Genomic DNA, 17401 nt, shown 5'->3' with positions numbered 1-17401 from the left:
AATATATATATACATATATATATTGTTTTTCTATTTTTTTGATAAAAATAATTCGGTATTTGTGACACGTTTTTATCTGTATCTGTGATATATTTTTATATTTTTTTGATTGTTTGATCGTTCTTTTTATTTTATATTTTCTCAGATATGGACGAAACTTCATGGGGGCCATGGGAAGCCTTGACCTCCGCCAATTATTTTTTAAGTATTAATTAATATTAAAAATATATATTCTAAAAAATAATAAAGAAAAAAATTATCATTCCCACAATTAAAAAACTGTATTTATGAAAAATAAAAATATTTTAGCCATCGTTTTAATAAATACCTAGTTCTACCTCTAATCATAGGTTGAATTTGACGACGCTATTACTGATTAAGATGACGCTTATTTGTAATCATGTTGATCTTTCCTGCTCTGGATATTCATATTGAATTTGGATACATGGTTTTACGTTCGTGGATAATTTCTCACGATAGTCGACTTTGATTTGTGATTATCGATGATCTTTCAATAGTTTAATCATCTTTTGTAGTTTGTTTCCTGATATAATCATATTTGTTCATATAAAATTTTGTTTGAGTCTTTTGATTAGGTTTTTAACATTTTTTATGTATAGTCCTTTTACGATATAAAATAATTAGGTTTTTTTTTATTTCAATCTTATAGGAAAAGGTCCAATTTATATATTTAATTTACGATAATAGTTCTAAATCCTTTTGTAATTTTAGATATTTTTCGTTTTTCAATAAAACTAGACGTTTCTATAGAAAAAAATATCAATTTTTATTCCGTTTTGATCATCCAATCATTTTTTAAATCATAACAAACATTATGTTTTAATTTTATATTGTACCCTATACAAGAGGTTTAAGAATCAAATATTTTTCACTAGTATTTTATTGGCATAGTTTTATTTGTACTGATCAATAAGGTAACGGTACATGAAACTTTTAATGAAAAAAAAGAAAATGATGTAAAAAAATTTAAAATTACATCTCGACGTGGATAAAAACTTAAATAATAAAAGTTCAGTAGTTATACTTTTTATTAAAAAATAATTTAATGACTAAAATAAAAAAAAGACAATAAATTGATGACTTAATTGTGTAGTTACCCTAAATTTAAACCCAATAATATACACTATAAAGCCTAAATGTTATAAATGTTATACCAGATTTCGTCTCGCTCGGATGAACCCTAAATTTTTTTTCTGTTCCAAAATCATATCGACTTTTAGACTAAAATCTTAAATAAATTCATATTGATCTAATTTATATATTAGTATTTTAAAATAATTAAAATAATTAATTTTATAATAATATATTTATAAATATTTTATTATATTTAAACAGTTAAAATAATATACTATATATTTTTTAATATTTTTAGTAGTTAAATAATATATTTTAATAATATAAAATAAAATTTTGAAATATTAAATACAATATATCTATATAAAAGGCTGATTTCTCGCAATAATGTAGTTGAAAAAAATTTGTTATTAATCGAATCAGATAAATTCAATAATTTTTCATCTTAAATATGATCCATCTTACCAAAAATTATACAATATATAACCCGTTCCAAATCTCGAAATTTCAACAACAAAGATACCGTTCTTATAAGGTCAAATTCGAGTATTTTGGTCATCATACTATAACCCACCCGATCCGAATGCCCGTTCCATTATCAATCAATCTCGTTCCTCTTAAACCCTAGAAACCCTAAACCAAAACCCCCCATTTCTTTAACCTCCATTCTTCATTTTCCCACCAGTAATAGCATGCCGATTCTCAAAAAACTCAACAACAAATCTCCTTATGCCCAATCTATCCTCAAATTCTTCACCACGAGATTCTCCTCCTCCGCCCAGTACGTTGATCCCGGTCCATTCGACGAGCCATTTCCCGACAAGCCCACATCAGCCTACTACGACGAGCAGGTTTTAAAGGCCGGCCGGAATGGAGATATGGCGACGGTAGGCTACCTCCTTAACAAGCGCATCAAAGACGGGTGCTTCAACACCCTCAAAACCTTCAGCTTCATCACCAATACCGAATCCTCTCTTAAAAACCTTAATCCTTTGATCGAAGCTTTGTCTCGCTTAGACAAAGGGAACACGCGCAAGTACGCGTTCGATATGCTCATCGCACGTCTCTGCAAGATCAGAAGGGTCGAGGACTCGCTGCGCGTAGTTAAGCTTATAGTGGTGAAGCAGGGATCAGAGTTTCGATTGAACGCCGCCTCCTTTCATCCTATCGTGGGTGCGTTGGCGAAGAATAAGATGGATGAGGCATGGAAGGTGATGGACCTGATGAGAGACGCCGGAGTTTCACCGGACGTGACGGCGTACAATTATATACTGACGGCGTACTGCTACGAGACCAAACTGGCGGAGGCGGTTGCGGTGGTGAAGAAGATAGAGGAGGAAGGGCTGGTGGCGGATGGACGTACGTACGACGCGCTGATATTGGGAGCGTGTAGGGCGGGGAAGGTGGAAGGGGGATTGGTGTTGCTGAGGAGCATGATGGATGCTGGAATGCACGTGATGTACTCGACGCATTCTCACGTGATAAATGGGTTGTTGAGGCTAGGCTATTATGACGGGACCGTGAAGTTTGTGCTGGCATGTAAAGGGAAGGATGAAATGTTGGATAAAGAGAGTTTTGGGGTTTTGGCTAATAAATTGGTGAGTTAGGGGAGGGAAAGTGAAGCAATGACTGTCTTGGAGGAGATGAAGAAAACGGATTTGGGGTTTGGTAAAAAATTGAATGATTTTTATGAAAGCAATCTTCAAAGAAATTAATTAGTAATGTTGTTTTTGTTTTTAAATATTTATTATTTTTATGTGTAGATATTATTATTATTATTATTATTATTATAATAAAGGCTTGCCGGTAAAGTGATTTGTTAAAGAAAAAAGAGAACATTTGTTCCTTGTCCATATCATGATTCAAATCTCTGTAATATTTTTAGTTGTTCGAGTGAAATCATCTTTATCTTCTTAAGTTGATTCAAAGAAAGCTTGTTTCAATGATTTCGAAAAGTTGTCGACAGTGTTTCGTGTTTAACCCGAATACAAGACCGACAAGTATTATTGGAATTGATTGCGGTTAATATCTAACCGAGATACAAAATAATTCACGTTTGGGATCTACCCATAGCACATCATGTATCTGCAAGGGTAACACAAAAATTTGGCTTAGAAGTTGCTTCTGCCAAGATTGTAGCAACTGGAATATGCAACACAATTTGTGATGAATGTTGACCTATTTTTCCAGGTTACAAGGTAACAACAAAGAAAATCTCAATTCGACATCAAACCGGTCCCAAAATTCTTCCGTAAAGTTCGAAATTCTATGATGCAGCAGAGAAAGTAAGCCAAACGCCGGTTTTTTCCCAATCACGATCAAACTTCTTCCCTATGTAGCAGTAGTTAAGCTGGACCAAAGGAAACAATTATGTTAGCTATAAGAAAAATGAAACATAGGAAAGCACAATGCAAAAGTTAACCATCATAGATGCTATGCGGAACTCGATCAAATGACATAAAATCGACTCAGTTATACCATATATTTTTCTTATCAAGAAAGTCAACATATGCAAAACAGTCGAAAAGAGAGAAAAATAGGATCAAGCCATCATCTCCCTTGGTAATCCTTTGGTTAATGACAATATGAAGCATGTAAATTAAACGAGAAACAGATCTTAACAACCCATCTAAAGAAACATTAAGTAAGAGAGATGGAACACAAACCTCCATTCGGAATAAACTCGTAGGGACAACAAGTCCAACACCTACTGAACTTCGGAGTGACTCTACAAACTTCTGAACAGACAAATTGCGGTACTTGTTCTCTGTTAACTTGGCGACATTACCAGCACATTCAAACACATAAGCATGGATTCCCTTTTCTCCAAACCACCTCAATGAAAGATCAAAAGAAAGGTCTGCCAAAGCAGTGAAAACAATGTCTCCTCCAAGAAAATCCACAGCAGAATGATTGGCAGTTCCATCGTAAACCTGTCTTATTGGCTCTGTCGGACCTATTTCCCTTGTTTTAATCCCCATAATGTTGTTGGCCCTCCTAAAGCACAAACTGGAGGTATGTTGCCACCTAAGAAGAATCTTTCTGGAAGAGGTGATGGTTTACTCAAGACCCCATTCCCCCACGGAAAGACAACGCCACCAAAAACCCCAAAACTAAGAGCAGCATGATAAAATCCAAGGGGAACAATGTAACGAAGATCAAATTCCTGTCACAAAACATCAATGCAAAAGAATGAAAAACAACAATTCTGACAAACAAGACAAAAGCACAATTGTGAGACAATAAAGAATGCTTGGGGGTAAATGAGAAGCATGCATAATTCATACCTGCCGAAGATATGATTGTTGCGGAAGACGACTATCGAATAGAGCAAAATCACAACTGATAATTTGATAAGATAAAAATGAAGATAAAAGAGACACACAATTTACGTGGAAAACCCCTAAATAATATAGGGTAAAAACCACGGGCAACGGTAAAAGAATTTCACTATGAGAAAATATGAATTACAACTTCTCTCAATCTACCAGGAAGAAAACAATGATAATTCTCTCTTGATAAAAAGGAGAAAACAACTCTCAAGAAACTCTCTAAATTCTCTAGTATTGGAAGAAAGCTATAATGATTTGGGATGGTTTTGAAGCTAAATGAGCTAGGGTATTTATAGTTGAAGCTTAAGGACTAATTTAAAAATACACTAAAGTTTAGTGACTAAAGTGTGTAAATATACCATCCATTTTTCAACAAAAAAACAAATCACCTTTCGGTGCATTAATTGTATGCACCTTTCGGTGCTTTAGTCAACAATCTCCCACTTGAAGATTTGATTGGAACAATCATATCTTCACACCAGTCTTTCTACCTTGTACCTTCATGTTGCTTACGTCTCTGACAGGCCACAGGAGGATCGACACCAAGTAAATTTATCGGTATTGATCTCATCCGTCATGAAATCTGTTATGTTGTTTTTGGTATGGATCTTCTGCATATCTATCGTCTCTTCTTCCATATTTTCACGAATGAAATGGTATTGAACTCGTATGTGTTTTATCCTTGAATGAAATGTTGGATTCCTTGCTAGATGCAATGCGCTTTGATTGTCACAAAACAGAGAGACATACTATTGATTGTGCCCAAGCTCCTCCAATAACATCTTCAACCAAATTTCTTCTTTACTGATTGTGTAGCTGCTACATATTCTGCCTCTATTGTGGTTGTAGCCACAACTGACTGCAATTTTGAAACCCAGCTTACAACTCCACCAACAACTTTGAACACATATCCTGTAGTAGATTTGCTTTTATCCAAATCCCCTGCATAGTCAGAATCAACATACCAATTGATAAGTAAATTTGATCCTCCATAACATAATGAAACATTTGAGTTCCCTTTGATGTATCTCAGGATCCTCTTTACTGTATTCTAATGCTTTTTTCCTGTATTCACCATGTACCGACTAACCACTCCCACTGCTTGTGCAATGTCTGCTCTTGTGCATATCATAGCGAACATTAAACTTCCCACTACTGATGCATACGGTACTCAAGACATCTCTATCCTCTTTTCTTCACTACTAGGACTCATACTGGAGGATAATTTGAAGTTAATAGGAAGAGGGGTAAAAATTGGCTTACAATTTTGCATGCTGAATTGTGACAAGATATTCTTCAAATAATTCTTTTGTGAAATCCAAATCTTCCTATTACTTCTGTCTCGGTGAATTTGTATCCATAGAATCTTGTTTGCTGATCTCAAGTCCTTCATTTCAAATTCCCTAGCTAGTTGTGACTTCAATTCTTCAATATGATCTTTGTTGGGTCCTGCAACCAACATGTCATCCACATACAACAACAATATAACAAAATCGTTATCACCAGACCTCTTGAAATAAGCACAAGGGTCTGCATTAAGTCTGTTGTATCCAAGGCACATAATGAAGGAATCAAGTCTTTTATACCAACAGTTCGACGCCTGCTTTAGACCGTACAAATATTTGTTCAACCTGCAAATCAAGTTCTTCTTTTCTTTTTCTTCAAAACCTTCAGGCTGGAGCATATAAATCGCTTCTTCAAGATTTCCATGAAGAAAAACTGTTTTAACATATAGCTGCTCTAGATGTAAGTTCAATGTAGCACACATTGCCAAAACTACTCGAACCGTTGTTAGTCGAACCACAGGAGAAAATATTTCATTGAAATCAATACCTTCTTTTTGAGCATATCCCTTTACCATCAGTATTGCACGATACCTATCAACTTGATTGTCACCATTTCGCTTTATTTTGAAGACCCATTTGTTACCAATTGACTTCCTTCCTTGTGGTAGTGGCGCAATGTCTCATGTATTATTTTTACGAAGGGCTTCGATTTCTTCTTGCATCACCATCATCCATAGTGAAACATCTGAGCTGTTTATTGCCTCCTGGTATGTTGATGGCTCACCGTCCTCTGTTCAAAGGCAGTATGCAACATTTTCTTCTATAAAATAATCAGAGTGCCAATTGGGACGTCTTCTCACACGATCTGATTGACGAGTTGTTGGAGCTTCAGAACTCTCTGGTTATTATTCATCATGTGCTAGTTCTGCTTCAGAAGAATCTCCTTGTCCAACCTCCTTGTCCACATGTATCTGTGTAGTCTCTAACTTTTCAGCGCTATCATCGTCTTCTTTTCTTTGTAGTTTATCTTCTACAAAGATAACATCCCTGCTAATGATCACTTTGCGGGCAGTGGGATCCCACAAGTGATACCCCTTTACTCCATTAGCATATCCCAAGAATTTGCATTTCCTGGATTTTGGATCCAGCTTTGAGATTTCTTGGGAGTTGTACATCACGTACACAATACTTCCAAATACATGGAGGTTTGAATAATCAGCTGGTTTACCAATCCACATCTCCATTGGTGTCGTCAGCTCTATTGCAGTTGATTGAGCTCGATTCACCAAATAACAGGCGGTATTGACTTCTTCTGCCCAGAATGATTTTTCTAGGCATGCATCCCTCAACATTGCTCTTGTTCTTTCTAACAAGGTTATGTTCATCCGCTCTGCCACTCCATTTTGTTGAGGAGTGTTCACCACTGTGAACTGTATTTTGATGTCTTCTTTCCTGTAAAAGTCATCAAATTCTTCACTTATGTATTCTCCTCCATTATATGTACTGAAACACTTGATCTTATTTCCAGAATCAAGTTCCACCCGCGCTTTGAAGTTTTTGAAAGTGAAAAACACATCTGACTTCTTCTTAATAGGGTACACCCAACATCTCCTGGAGTAGTCATCAATAAATGAGACAAAGTATTTTACTCCGCCTAGGGATGTAACTGGTGCTTGCCATACGTCAGAATGAATCAATTCTAGAGCACTTTTGCCTCTAGAATTTAACGTGTTGAATTTCAATCGGTGTTGCTTACTTGTTATGCAATGCTCTCACAAAGTAAGTGATACCTTTGTTAAGCCTGAAAGTAGCTTTTGCTCCACAAGGACTTTCATTCCTTGTTCTGACATGTGTCCAAGTTTCTGATGCCATAGCATTGCAGAATCTGAACTAAATGAGGCAACAGAGGCTTCTGCTTCTAGCAAAGTCTCTCCCTTCAGCATGTACAAGTTTACAGCTATATTTTCGCCTTTCATCACCACAAGCGCTCTACGGAACACCTTCATGATTCCATTCCGTGTTTCATTCTTGCTTGCATTATTATCCAACAATCCGTAGGATAATAAATTTTTCTTCAGGCCTTTCACATGTAGCACATCTCGAACAACTTTGATTATTTCATCGTACATCTTTAATTTGATGGTTCCCACGCCAACGATCTCTGAGGCATGATCATTGCAACTATACGTAAATCCTCCCGAGACAGGTTCATAATGATGGAACCATTCTTTTCTTGAGGTCATGTGATATGTTGCTCCCGAATCAATGATCCATATATCTGCAAATCTTTTTCTGCCTTCCACGGTAGTTGACGCTTCATAGTATAGAGCATCTCCATCATCTGAAGTGTTTGCGGTATTGCCTTGTGGATTGGAGTTTTTATTTAGACTCCAACAATCCTTTTTCAAGTGACCATTCTTTCCACAGTTGTAGCACTCTAAATTCTTCTTGCTTCTTGACTTTGATCAACCATGTTTGTGACTGCTGCTTTGGCCACGTTCCGTTGATCTCCCTCTCATCGTTGTCAACGCTTCTGCTTGTTGCAGATTTACTTGTCTGTCTTCCTTGTTCTTTAATAGTTTTTCTTCTTGTAGAACAGTAGCTTCAACATCATCGAATACTAGACTGGTGACATTACTGTTTGTCAAGTTGATGATGAGTTAATCATACGAATCAAGTAGACTTTGAAGTATAAGTTCAACACGTTCTTGTTCTCATATTGTACATCTTAGGGATGTAAGCTGAGAAAATAAAGTGTTCAGCGTGTTTAAGTGCTCCGTCACTGAAGTAGATTCTGGCATCCGAAGAGTGTACAATTTCCTCTTAAGAAAAATTTTATTGTGCAGCGATGTGGCCTTGTACAGTTTGGTGAGATGATCCCATATCTCCTTAGCTATCTTATTCTCCTCGATGCTTAACAATACTTCATCTGCTAATGCTAGATGAAAGTTTGTCATAGCATTCCCGTCCATTTCGATCCATTTGTTGTCATCTGTGAAATCTACCGGCCTTTCACTAATAACTGCTAGACAACCTTCTTTCATCAGGATGACCTTCATCTTCAATTTCCACAATGAGAAATTTCTCCCATTGAATTTTTCAATATCAAATTTCGTTGTCATAGCTTCTATTACAGATAGCTCCCACTATTTCACTATCGTGAATAGTTCTCTGGAACCTTTAAAGAATGTGTAATAACTTCTTACTTTTTTATGTTGGAGAGGATTCACCTTTTGGTGGCAACCACAAAGACAATAAGCAGATATTACATACTCTAATATGGCTCGGATACCAATTGTTGCGGAAGACGGTTATCGAATAGAGCAAAATCACAACTGATAATTTGAAAAAATAAAAATGAAGATAAAAGAGACACAAAATTTACGTGGAAAACCCTTAAATAATATATGGTAAAAACCACGGGCAACGGTAGAAGAATTCCACTATGAGAAAATAGGAATTACAACTTCTCTCGATCTACCAGGGAGAAAACAATGATAATTATCTCTTGATTAAAAGGAGAAAACAACTCTCAAGAAACTCTCTAAATTCTCTAGTATTGGAAGAAAGCTAGAATGCTTTGGGATGATTTTGAAGCTAAATGAGATGGGGTATTTATAGTTGAAGCTTAAGGACTAATTTAAAAATACCCTAAAGTTTAGTGACTAAAGTGTGTAAATATACTATCTATTTTTCAACAAAAAAAACAAATCATCTTTCGATGCATTAATTGTATGCACCTTTCGATGCTTTAGTCAACAATAACGTAAGCCCGACTATCAGGTAGAAGCCCACCAAGTTAAGTAGTAGAAACAAAAGCATAACCCAGAGATGGCTGCATTGACGAATTTCTACTGTCAAATTTAAAGGTATACTTCAAAGAAGAAAGTAAACTATGGCCAGGCTGCCTCCTTATGGACCTCGATGCCAATTGTGATGAATCATTCAAGGTACGCCATGCAATATTATATGTCACATCGTGATGCTGACTTGAAAATAATCCAAGAGAAAGGCCCATTGATCGCTCTTTGTACAAAGAAAACTTTAGCCAATCTTGGGATAGTAAGTATGCTCGTGCTGTGACAGGAGTTTTCAGTCAGTCCTTTAAATCTCGGCAAATACAAGCCAGCACTTAACTCAGCTGAGTGATCGTAGCCATATGCCAACGAACCATCCCAAAGATCCCCATAACCAAACAAATTTTTGTACTTGAGAGATCCTTCCACTGTGGAAGATCTAGCCTACAATAGCATTTTACAAATTTAAAGCAGAAATTGAAGGTCTCATACTCATAAATTCATAGAAAATGAGTGATCAGAAGGCAGAAGGAACAGAACTTTTCATGTCAAAGCTAGCATGAATATCATGTATGTCTACAGTTTTTTTTTTTTTTGCAATATCACATTTGGTTGGTCGCATGTAGACATATGATGCATGGTATAAATATCATACAAAAGGAACAAAATCCATCATTATTACATTGGAAAAAACTTATTTGACAGCTACGAGTATTCAACCTTATTCAATGGGCATCTTTTCTGCTATTTTATCCATCTAAACCTCCAGTAAAGATCATAACTCCAGCCATGTAAATCCTCTAAGGTGCAAGATTCTCATTCGTTAACATGGTCGTTAGTCCATATAAGCTCCAATCTGTCCCGAAAGCGGACTGGCAGTCTAAAAAACTTCGATAATCACATTAGCAGTTCCAGGCAGTTCAGACGGACCTGAGTCGAGCGTGATTCTCACTGAATCAAATATTTCTAGAACTTGGAGCCGCAAATTCCCAATCTGCGAAGCTTTTAAGAGCTCTTGCATTGAGCCGACGTCGTTCAACACCTCCGTCTCGGCTTCAATTATATGGTCCTTGGTTTTCGTTTTCCCTTTGATGATCACATCGTGGACTCGGACCGAGACCGGTCCGGTTTTCATCCGCTGCATTAGCGAGTCCATTTTGAGTTTCTCCGAATGGAACCGAGCCTCTCGTGATTGAGGTTTATGTCGGTCGGTCCCCTAATTACGCCATCGCTTTCGTATTCGTCCTCCTCATTGCCTTCGAAGTCATTTTCGTCGCCTCCGTCGTCAATTTCAGTGTTGTTGAAGGTTTTTGGTGTTCCGTGTCGGGTACGGAATCGGAGTTTGGCATTTGTAAATGGAAAACAAGGGGAAGGTTCCACTTTGCAAAGCGAAGACAGTGAAGTGAGGATGCGCGACGCCGGTGCCAGCCTGCCAGGGGTTTTTGATGTTAAAGGTTTATTAAGGAAGATTTTGACTTTGCTATTTGCTAATATACATACCCTTTTACTTTTTCTTATTTACTTCTTTTACGACTAATATTTGGGCATTGGCTGATTTAGCCTAGAAATTATCTAATTTATAAATAAAGGGTAAATGAATCACATTATTAATTCGGTTGTAAATTAATCACTATTTTTCTTTTAAAAGTTATAATTTAATCTTATAAATTATTACAAATATATCCCTTTGTAGTCAAAATTAAAATAAACATGTAATTAGTATAATAATAGATCAATCTTTAAAATTTATATATTTTATAAATACCAAATATTATTCGGAATTACGACTAAATCTAAATCTCAAATCCATAATCTATACAGCCTATCAAACACAACTCTTTAGGAGTCAAGATCAAATTCAAAACCTAATCAATCCCTAAATTCCTCAATTTCCTTTCTCTTTGAACTTAAAAATAGTTCCAACTAGGCCTGTAAACGAACCGAACGCACACGAACGGAGGTATGTTCATGTTCGTTCATTTAATAAATAGACGAACATAAACGAACACGAACATAAACGAACAAATTTTTTTTTGTTCATGTTCGTTTATTAATGAATATAATATGTTCATGTTCGTTCATTTAATAAATAAACGAACATAAACGAACACGAACATAAACGAACACGAACATAAATGAACACGAACATAAACGAACATAAACGTTGGAGACCCTACCTTCCATTGTTCTTTCATGAAAAATAGTCGACAATGCAAATCAACCAAATCTACAGTGATAAATAGCGTAAGAGTTTATTAGCAGTGATGAAATGTTTGAAGATATCAAATATTTTGATCGATCTTTTAAAGATATTAAATGATTCACACAACTTTAATTTAACGCTATAACATTTATCTTAGTGGTCCATGATTACATATGAACAATCATTTTTCGCTATTACACTCTTTTCAGAAATTGCATAGAAACTTTTGTTTTGTTTTCTGGCAAATTCTATATATTTTTCTCTTTATTGATGCTCATATACTTCCGATTGTTACCTTTATCTTCCCATCTATTTCTAGAAAGAAGTATGATGTTTTCTTGAGTTTTAGATGTGAAGATACCTGCAATAACTTTACATATCAACTATTAAGCCAAATAAAACAGAGAAAGAGATGAAAACAGACCTGTAAAACTTCATATTGCACTATAATATAACTTGTTTTGAAGCTTTCAGCGATCGTCTCCACTCTCTAGTGGACACTAGGGTTTGGGAAAAAAGGGAGAAATGAATATAGGTGCGATGTGCCTCACAGGTTGACATATTGGATTTAATCTCTAAATAAAATTGGGTTAATTATAGAGTTGGTCATCAGAATATCAGATTAATTAATATTTTTAAGATACTTACAAATTGGTCACCAAAATTGATTTAAGAAGATTGAGTTAAACATAAATGAATGAACATAAACGAACATAATCGAACGAACATAAACAAACATAACCGAACGAACATAATCGAACGTTCACGAACGTAAATGAACGAACGAGACCTATGTTCACGTTTGTTCATTTAATTAAACGAACAAAAAATATTGTTCATGTTCGTTCATTTAATAAATAAACGCACATAAACGAACTTCCCGCCGCACGGTTCACGAACGGTTCGCTGAACGTTCAGTTCATTTACAGGCCTAGTTCCAACCTATTCTATTAATTTGATCCTAATTTAAAATAATTAAATAAATTTAAACTTTCGTATTTAAAAATTTTATTAATTTAATATTTTTTACAATATGATCAAATCAAACGAGTCTATTAGATCAAACAATAATTAAATAACTACACTTTATTGTAAAGCAATAAATTATTATTAAATTATTATTACATCTGCCAATGACATCGGGAAACCTGAGTTGTACTAGTTACCCTTACACAATAAAAAAATATTATTACATCATGGAAGTAATAAGAACGTAAGAACACACCATTTAAGAGAAGAATAAGAGCTAAATTGGTTAAATAATAAATTTATTGAATTATTTCGACCAAATTAATAAAATATATAAATTTTAAAGATTAAAATTTTATTATATCACACCTAATTACTGTTATATATAGTATTTAACGATAAACCTAATTACTTTCAAATATAATATTTAATGATAAACCTAATTACTGTTATATATAGTATTTAATGATAAATAATTTATTTGTAATGATATTTTAGTTGAGTGATTAAATTGTAATTTTTTTTAAAAAAAAGTTGTTGGTTTGAAATTCACTAATAATTGAGTTCATCTGCTTCACATAGTCCAAGTTATCTTTCTCCTGAAGCACCGTGATTAAAATATGAATCTAATAGATATACATGTATGAGTATAAAAATAAGACCTCCATTCATTAATTTTAGGTATGTTTTGGAGTTTAAATGGTTGGATTCCTCATTTCTGTTTACAATTTTCTAGGAAACCAAAAAGAACAACAAATAGAAGCCAATAGGCTTGCAGTAACGCATTGTCCTTGTGTACACATTGAAATCCATAATAGTGAAGATTTCCCATATTTTCCTCTCTGTGTTGAATCTATATATGTATATGCGTATGTTTACAACAAATGTTCCATTAACCTAAGTTAATACAACCAGTGCTGATCTGCAGGCAACCTTCCTTTTGCCTTTCCACTACCTTCATCCGCTATCTTGCTTCGGTGGACATAATCTCGAGCTCTGCCCACCAAAGAGGAGAAACTTTCGGGATCGCACCTTCTGGCGTAATCGCGGTGATCTCTCTCAGTCGTGCACCGACTTTCCTCATATCCGGTCTTTGTCGAGGTTCAGGGTGGACACAAGTTTTGATCACCTCTCCGATTTTCTCCACTTGATACGGTTTGAAAGAGTTTAGAGTCGGATCAACCATCTCCATCAGTGATTGATCTCTTCTCAAATAGTCCGATGCCCAGTCGTCGAGTGAACCATTGTCGTCCACAAAGTACGGCATCCTTCCTGTTACGATTTCGAATAATACTACCCCAAAGGTATACACATTACTTTCTAGGCTTGGTAATGGCGTATCTGAATGGTTTTTTCTATCAACTTCACTCTCGGCTGCATTCCAGGAGAATGGATCGAAGATTTTGGCCGCACAGTCTTCAGTTAGATTGACGACAGCTGACGACAAGTTGGTATGCGGTACGGGAGGGTTCAGCTGGTGCATATGTTCCAGGCAGGAAGCCATGCCCACCATAATTCTCGACCTCGTTGCCCAGTCCAAGTGCTCGGATTCTTTAACTGCAATATCATTCCAAATACATAAGAAAAATATAGAAAAAATGGAACATACCCGTGTCAGACTCGTATCCGATGCAAACACCGAGTCCATGTAACATAAAGGAAACACATTGATACTTACTGTGTAAATGCTCAAAGAGTGTTCCATTTGGAGCATATTCAAAAACCATCATCCTAGTAAAAGGTTTATCTTCCTCGCAATATCCGACAAGGTTGGCGAAATTTTTGTGGTTCACTTTCGACAACATTTCGATCTGGAATCATAAAATTAGAAAGAGTTAGACGAACCGATAAGATCCAACACTCGCACTCAAGTCCGAGTAACGGAAATGTATACTTTCTGTACCATACCTTCTTTCTGAACTGTGTTTCTAAATTACATGACCACTCTTTGGCAGATTTCTCGGGGATGGAGGTCACAGAAATTTCAATCCCACTAGACAGTGTCCCTTTGTACACAGTGGCAACAGCTGATGAACTAATCACATTGCTGAAATCTTCACAGGCTGCTTCCAGTTCCGATCTCTTCAGCTTCGGTACACCTGAATTGCAACAACTATGTTATTCGAATATGGTTATTGTTCGAAAATGTGTTGGACACAAGTTTTGGGCATGAGTCTTACCAGTTACAAATGCTTTCTGCAGCTGTCCGCTTAGGCCAGTGGCCCAAGGTTTCACAGTAGATACCTTATAAGTTTTAAAGAGATAGGCAATGGCTATCAATATTAGAAGGAACACGCTGCCGCTCCCTATGGCTATGACGAGTATAGTGCTTTGATGGCGCCGAGGAGCATTCGGGGTTGACAGAGAAGGAGACGGAGCAGAAGCATTCGGGATTGACAGAGAAGGGGCTGGAGCAGAAGCATTCGGGGTTGACGGAAGAGGAACTGGAGAGGAAGATCGGTTAGCCTGAACATCTCTTCTGAATGTATTATTACCGGAAGGTTCAACAGATGCTGGAGGAGTCGGAAACCGAGGTGGACCACGAGGAGGTAAAGGCATTTCGAAGTTTATAAAGGGTGGCAATGGCGTTGCTTGAAGAAGTCTCCTTCGCATTGCATCTTCAGTTTTGCCATCATTCCTAGCAGAGATAATCAAGAATGATGAAAAAACAAAAACACCTAATCATAAAGAAAAAAATTCGGATATTTAAAGCAAAATGAAGAGTCGGAGCAACACCGAGAACGACTTCTATTGAAATATACTGGCATACCATGTATTGAACCTTTGCTTGCAAGACATTTTACCATTCTTAGATAGTTGTTTCTCATCCACTTGAGTTTCAGAATGCTGCAGGAGTTGATATATCTCAGGAGAAAAACTACTGAGAAGCTCATTATTGTCCAGTAAACTGCAACATAGGCATAAAAGTAAGTATACTAGAGAAAGAAAAATTCCGGGAACAAACGGATTCCGATTCAAATTTTACAAAAAAAATGTAGATATTCGATCTGGTTTCATCCCTAGAACATTGCCAACTTACAGGATTGTTAATGACCAATTGCTTCCGAGTTCGGGTGGAACCGGTCCGCTGAAGTTATTGAATCCCAAGTCCAACACCTCTAGTTCCTCCAGTTTTCTGATCTCTTCGGGGATAACACCGGCAAAAGAGTTGTTCCTCAAAATACTGTAGAGGAAACAATGGCATTAGATCGACTCGGGTGTAAGTATACATGTTCAATATGAGTATATGAACTGATACGAGTGTCGAACGTAAGTATTTCGAAAAGAATGAATAGTCCGAGTAACATGGATACCAATGATGGGATAAACAAGAATAGTAACTCACATAGACTTAATATGAAGTAGAGATCCAAGCTCAGGTGCCAATGTTCCTTCAAGACAAAGATCTTTCAAGTTCCTGAAATTCGATTCATTCAATCAAACTTTAGTAACAAATTGAAGTAATCCATCAGAATTTCCATATCCTAAATACAAAAGTCTAGAATTCGCAACATAAGTGAAAAACATTACTAAAGAACTCAAGATTTCAATTCATTTCCCTTTCTTTGTCTCGGAAACCAAACAACAACAATCAGAAAAGGGCTATTTGGAGCAAGAATATTGAAAAAACAAACTTACAAAACAACAACTTTGCCATCAGAACATTCGACACCAAACCAGGAACACTGGTCAACGTCTCCATCTTCTTCTTTCCAATTCGACAATGAACAAAATGGATCATTCACAATTCTCTCCTTTAACTTCAACAACGCCAATCCTGCATATTATCCATTACCAGACATATATTTTCCTCCACTTTCCCAGCAAACAAACAAAACGCAGGAATTAAAAACAAAAAAGAAAGAAAATAAAAACTTACCTTCTTCATTCAATGACCAACATACAAAAGTTTGACATAAGAAAAACAGCAAGAAAAAAAATCCGAAATCTTGTTTCAGTCTTACAAACTTGCAATTCTTGTCCATCATCATCGGCTTCCTTCTTTCTTCTTTTGATCAAAGCTTAGCACAAACAATAAAAAAAACCAAAACCAGGAATTTTTCACCGAGTTGAAACTTGAAACAGAACGCGGAACCGAGTCAGAGGCTGAATCGAACACGATATTCAGACTTCAAGTTTTATAAGATTTTTCCTTTGTTTTTTGGTTTTGAAAACGCGTACACTTAAAAAGACTGAGGGCTCTGAAATGAACCTTTTAAAATTCTTTGTTTATCTATTTGAAAATTCGGTTTTGTCGTTTTTCTAACCGCGGTAAAACAAATAAAATTAATCCATTTTAATCTCAAATCTTTCGCTCCTGGTTGCCGGCGGCGGTAAAATGGGATTGTCTCATAAAGTCAGTTTAATATACGATGTTATCGGATATATTAAAAGATATTTAATAAATTTGGTTTAGCGCTACCGAAAATGTTGATAGACTAATAATATTTTAGGTAGAAAACATAAAAAACTATTAAAAAATTAGTAACTGGTAAACTTTGATTATCGGTAAGTATCGAAACATATATATAAGTGTCTATACTTATTTCACTGTGGAAACATTAATTTAAGTTTATATTTTGAGTGAGTTTTAAGATATTAATTTAGTAATTATACGCGTCTAATGATTTATTTTTTAAGTTTCGGTATATATTATTATTAAATTAAAAACAATAAATATAGATATTACATATTTATTATTATCTTAGGTTAAAATTG

The 17401-nt window shown here is 35.7% G+C and overlaps 1 protein-coding gene and 2 pseudogenes across 1 annotated transcript; 1 reads left to right on the top strand and 2 right to left on the bottom strand.

Annotated features, from left to right (window-relative positions):
- Positions 1-1710: 1710 nt before the first annotated feature.
- On the top strand, positions 1711-2810 carry LOC120119838 (annotated as a pseudogene).
- Positions 2811-3228: 418 nt separating this feature from the next.
- On the bottom strand, positions 3229-12911 carry LOC120119305 (annotated as a pseudogene).
- A 585-nt stretch (positions 12912-13496) lies between these two features.
- LOC120119475 (inactive receptor-like serine/threonine-protein kinase At2g40270) lies at positions 13497-16763 on the bottom strand. The gene is made up of 9 exons (XM_039139293.1): positions 16563-16763; positions 16322-16460; positions 16029-16100; positions 15723-15866; positions 15453-15590; positions 14863-15320; positions 14591-14781; positions 14361-14493; positions 13497-14239 (listed from the first exon to the last, which is right to left on the bottom strand). Exons 1-9 carry the CDS (start codon positions 16672-16674, stop codon positions 13647-13649), a joined length of 1980 nt encoding a protein of 659 aa, XP_038995224.1. The 5' UTR covers positions 16675-16763; the 3' UTR covers positions 13497-13646.
- Positions 16764-17401: the final 638 nt, after the last annotated feature.

The sequence above is a fragment of the Hibiscus syriacus genome, unplaced genomic scaffold (assembly GCF_006381635.1).
Source record: "Hibiscus syriacus cultivar Baekdansim isolate YM2019G1 unplaced genomic scaffold, ASM638163v2 tig00110332_pilon, whole genome shotgun sequence".
In the NCBI taxonomy this organism is placed as follows: domain Eukaryota; kingdom Viridiplantae; phylum Streptophyta; class Magnoliopsida; order Malvales; family Malvaceae; genus Hibiscus; species Hibiscus syriacus.
Note: the sequence above shows the minus strand (reverse complement) of the source record. Positions and strands in the feature narration are given on the sequence as shown.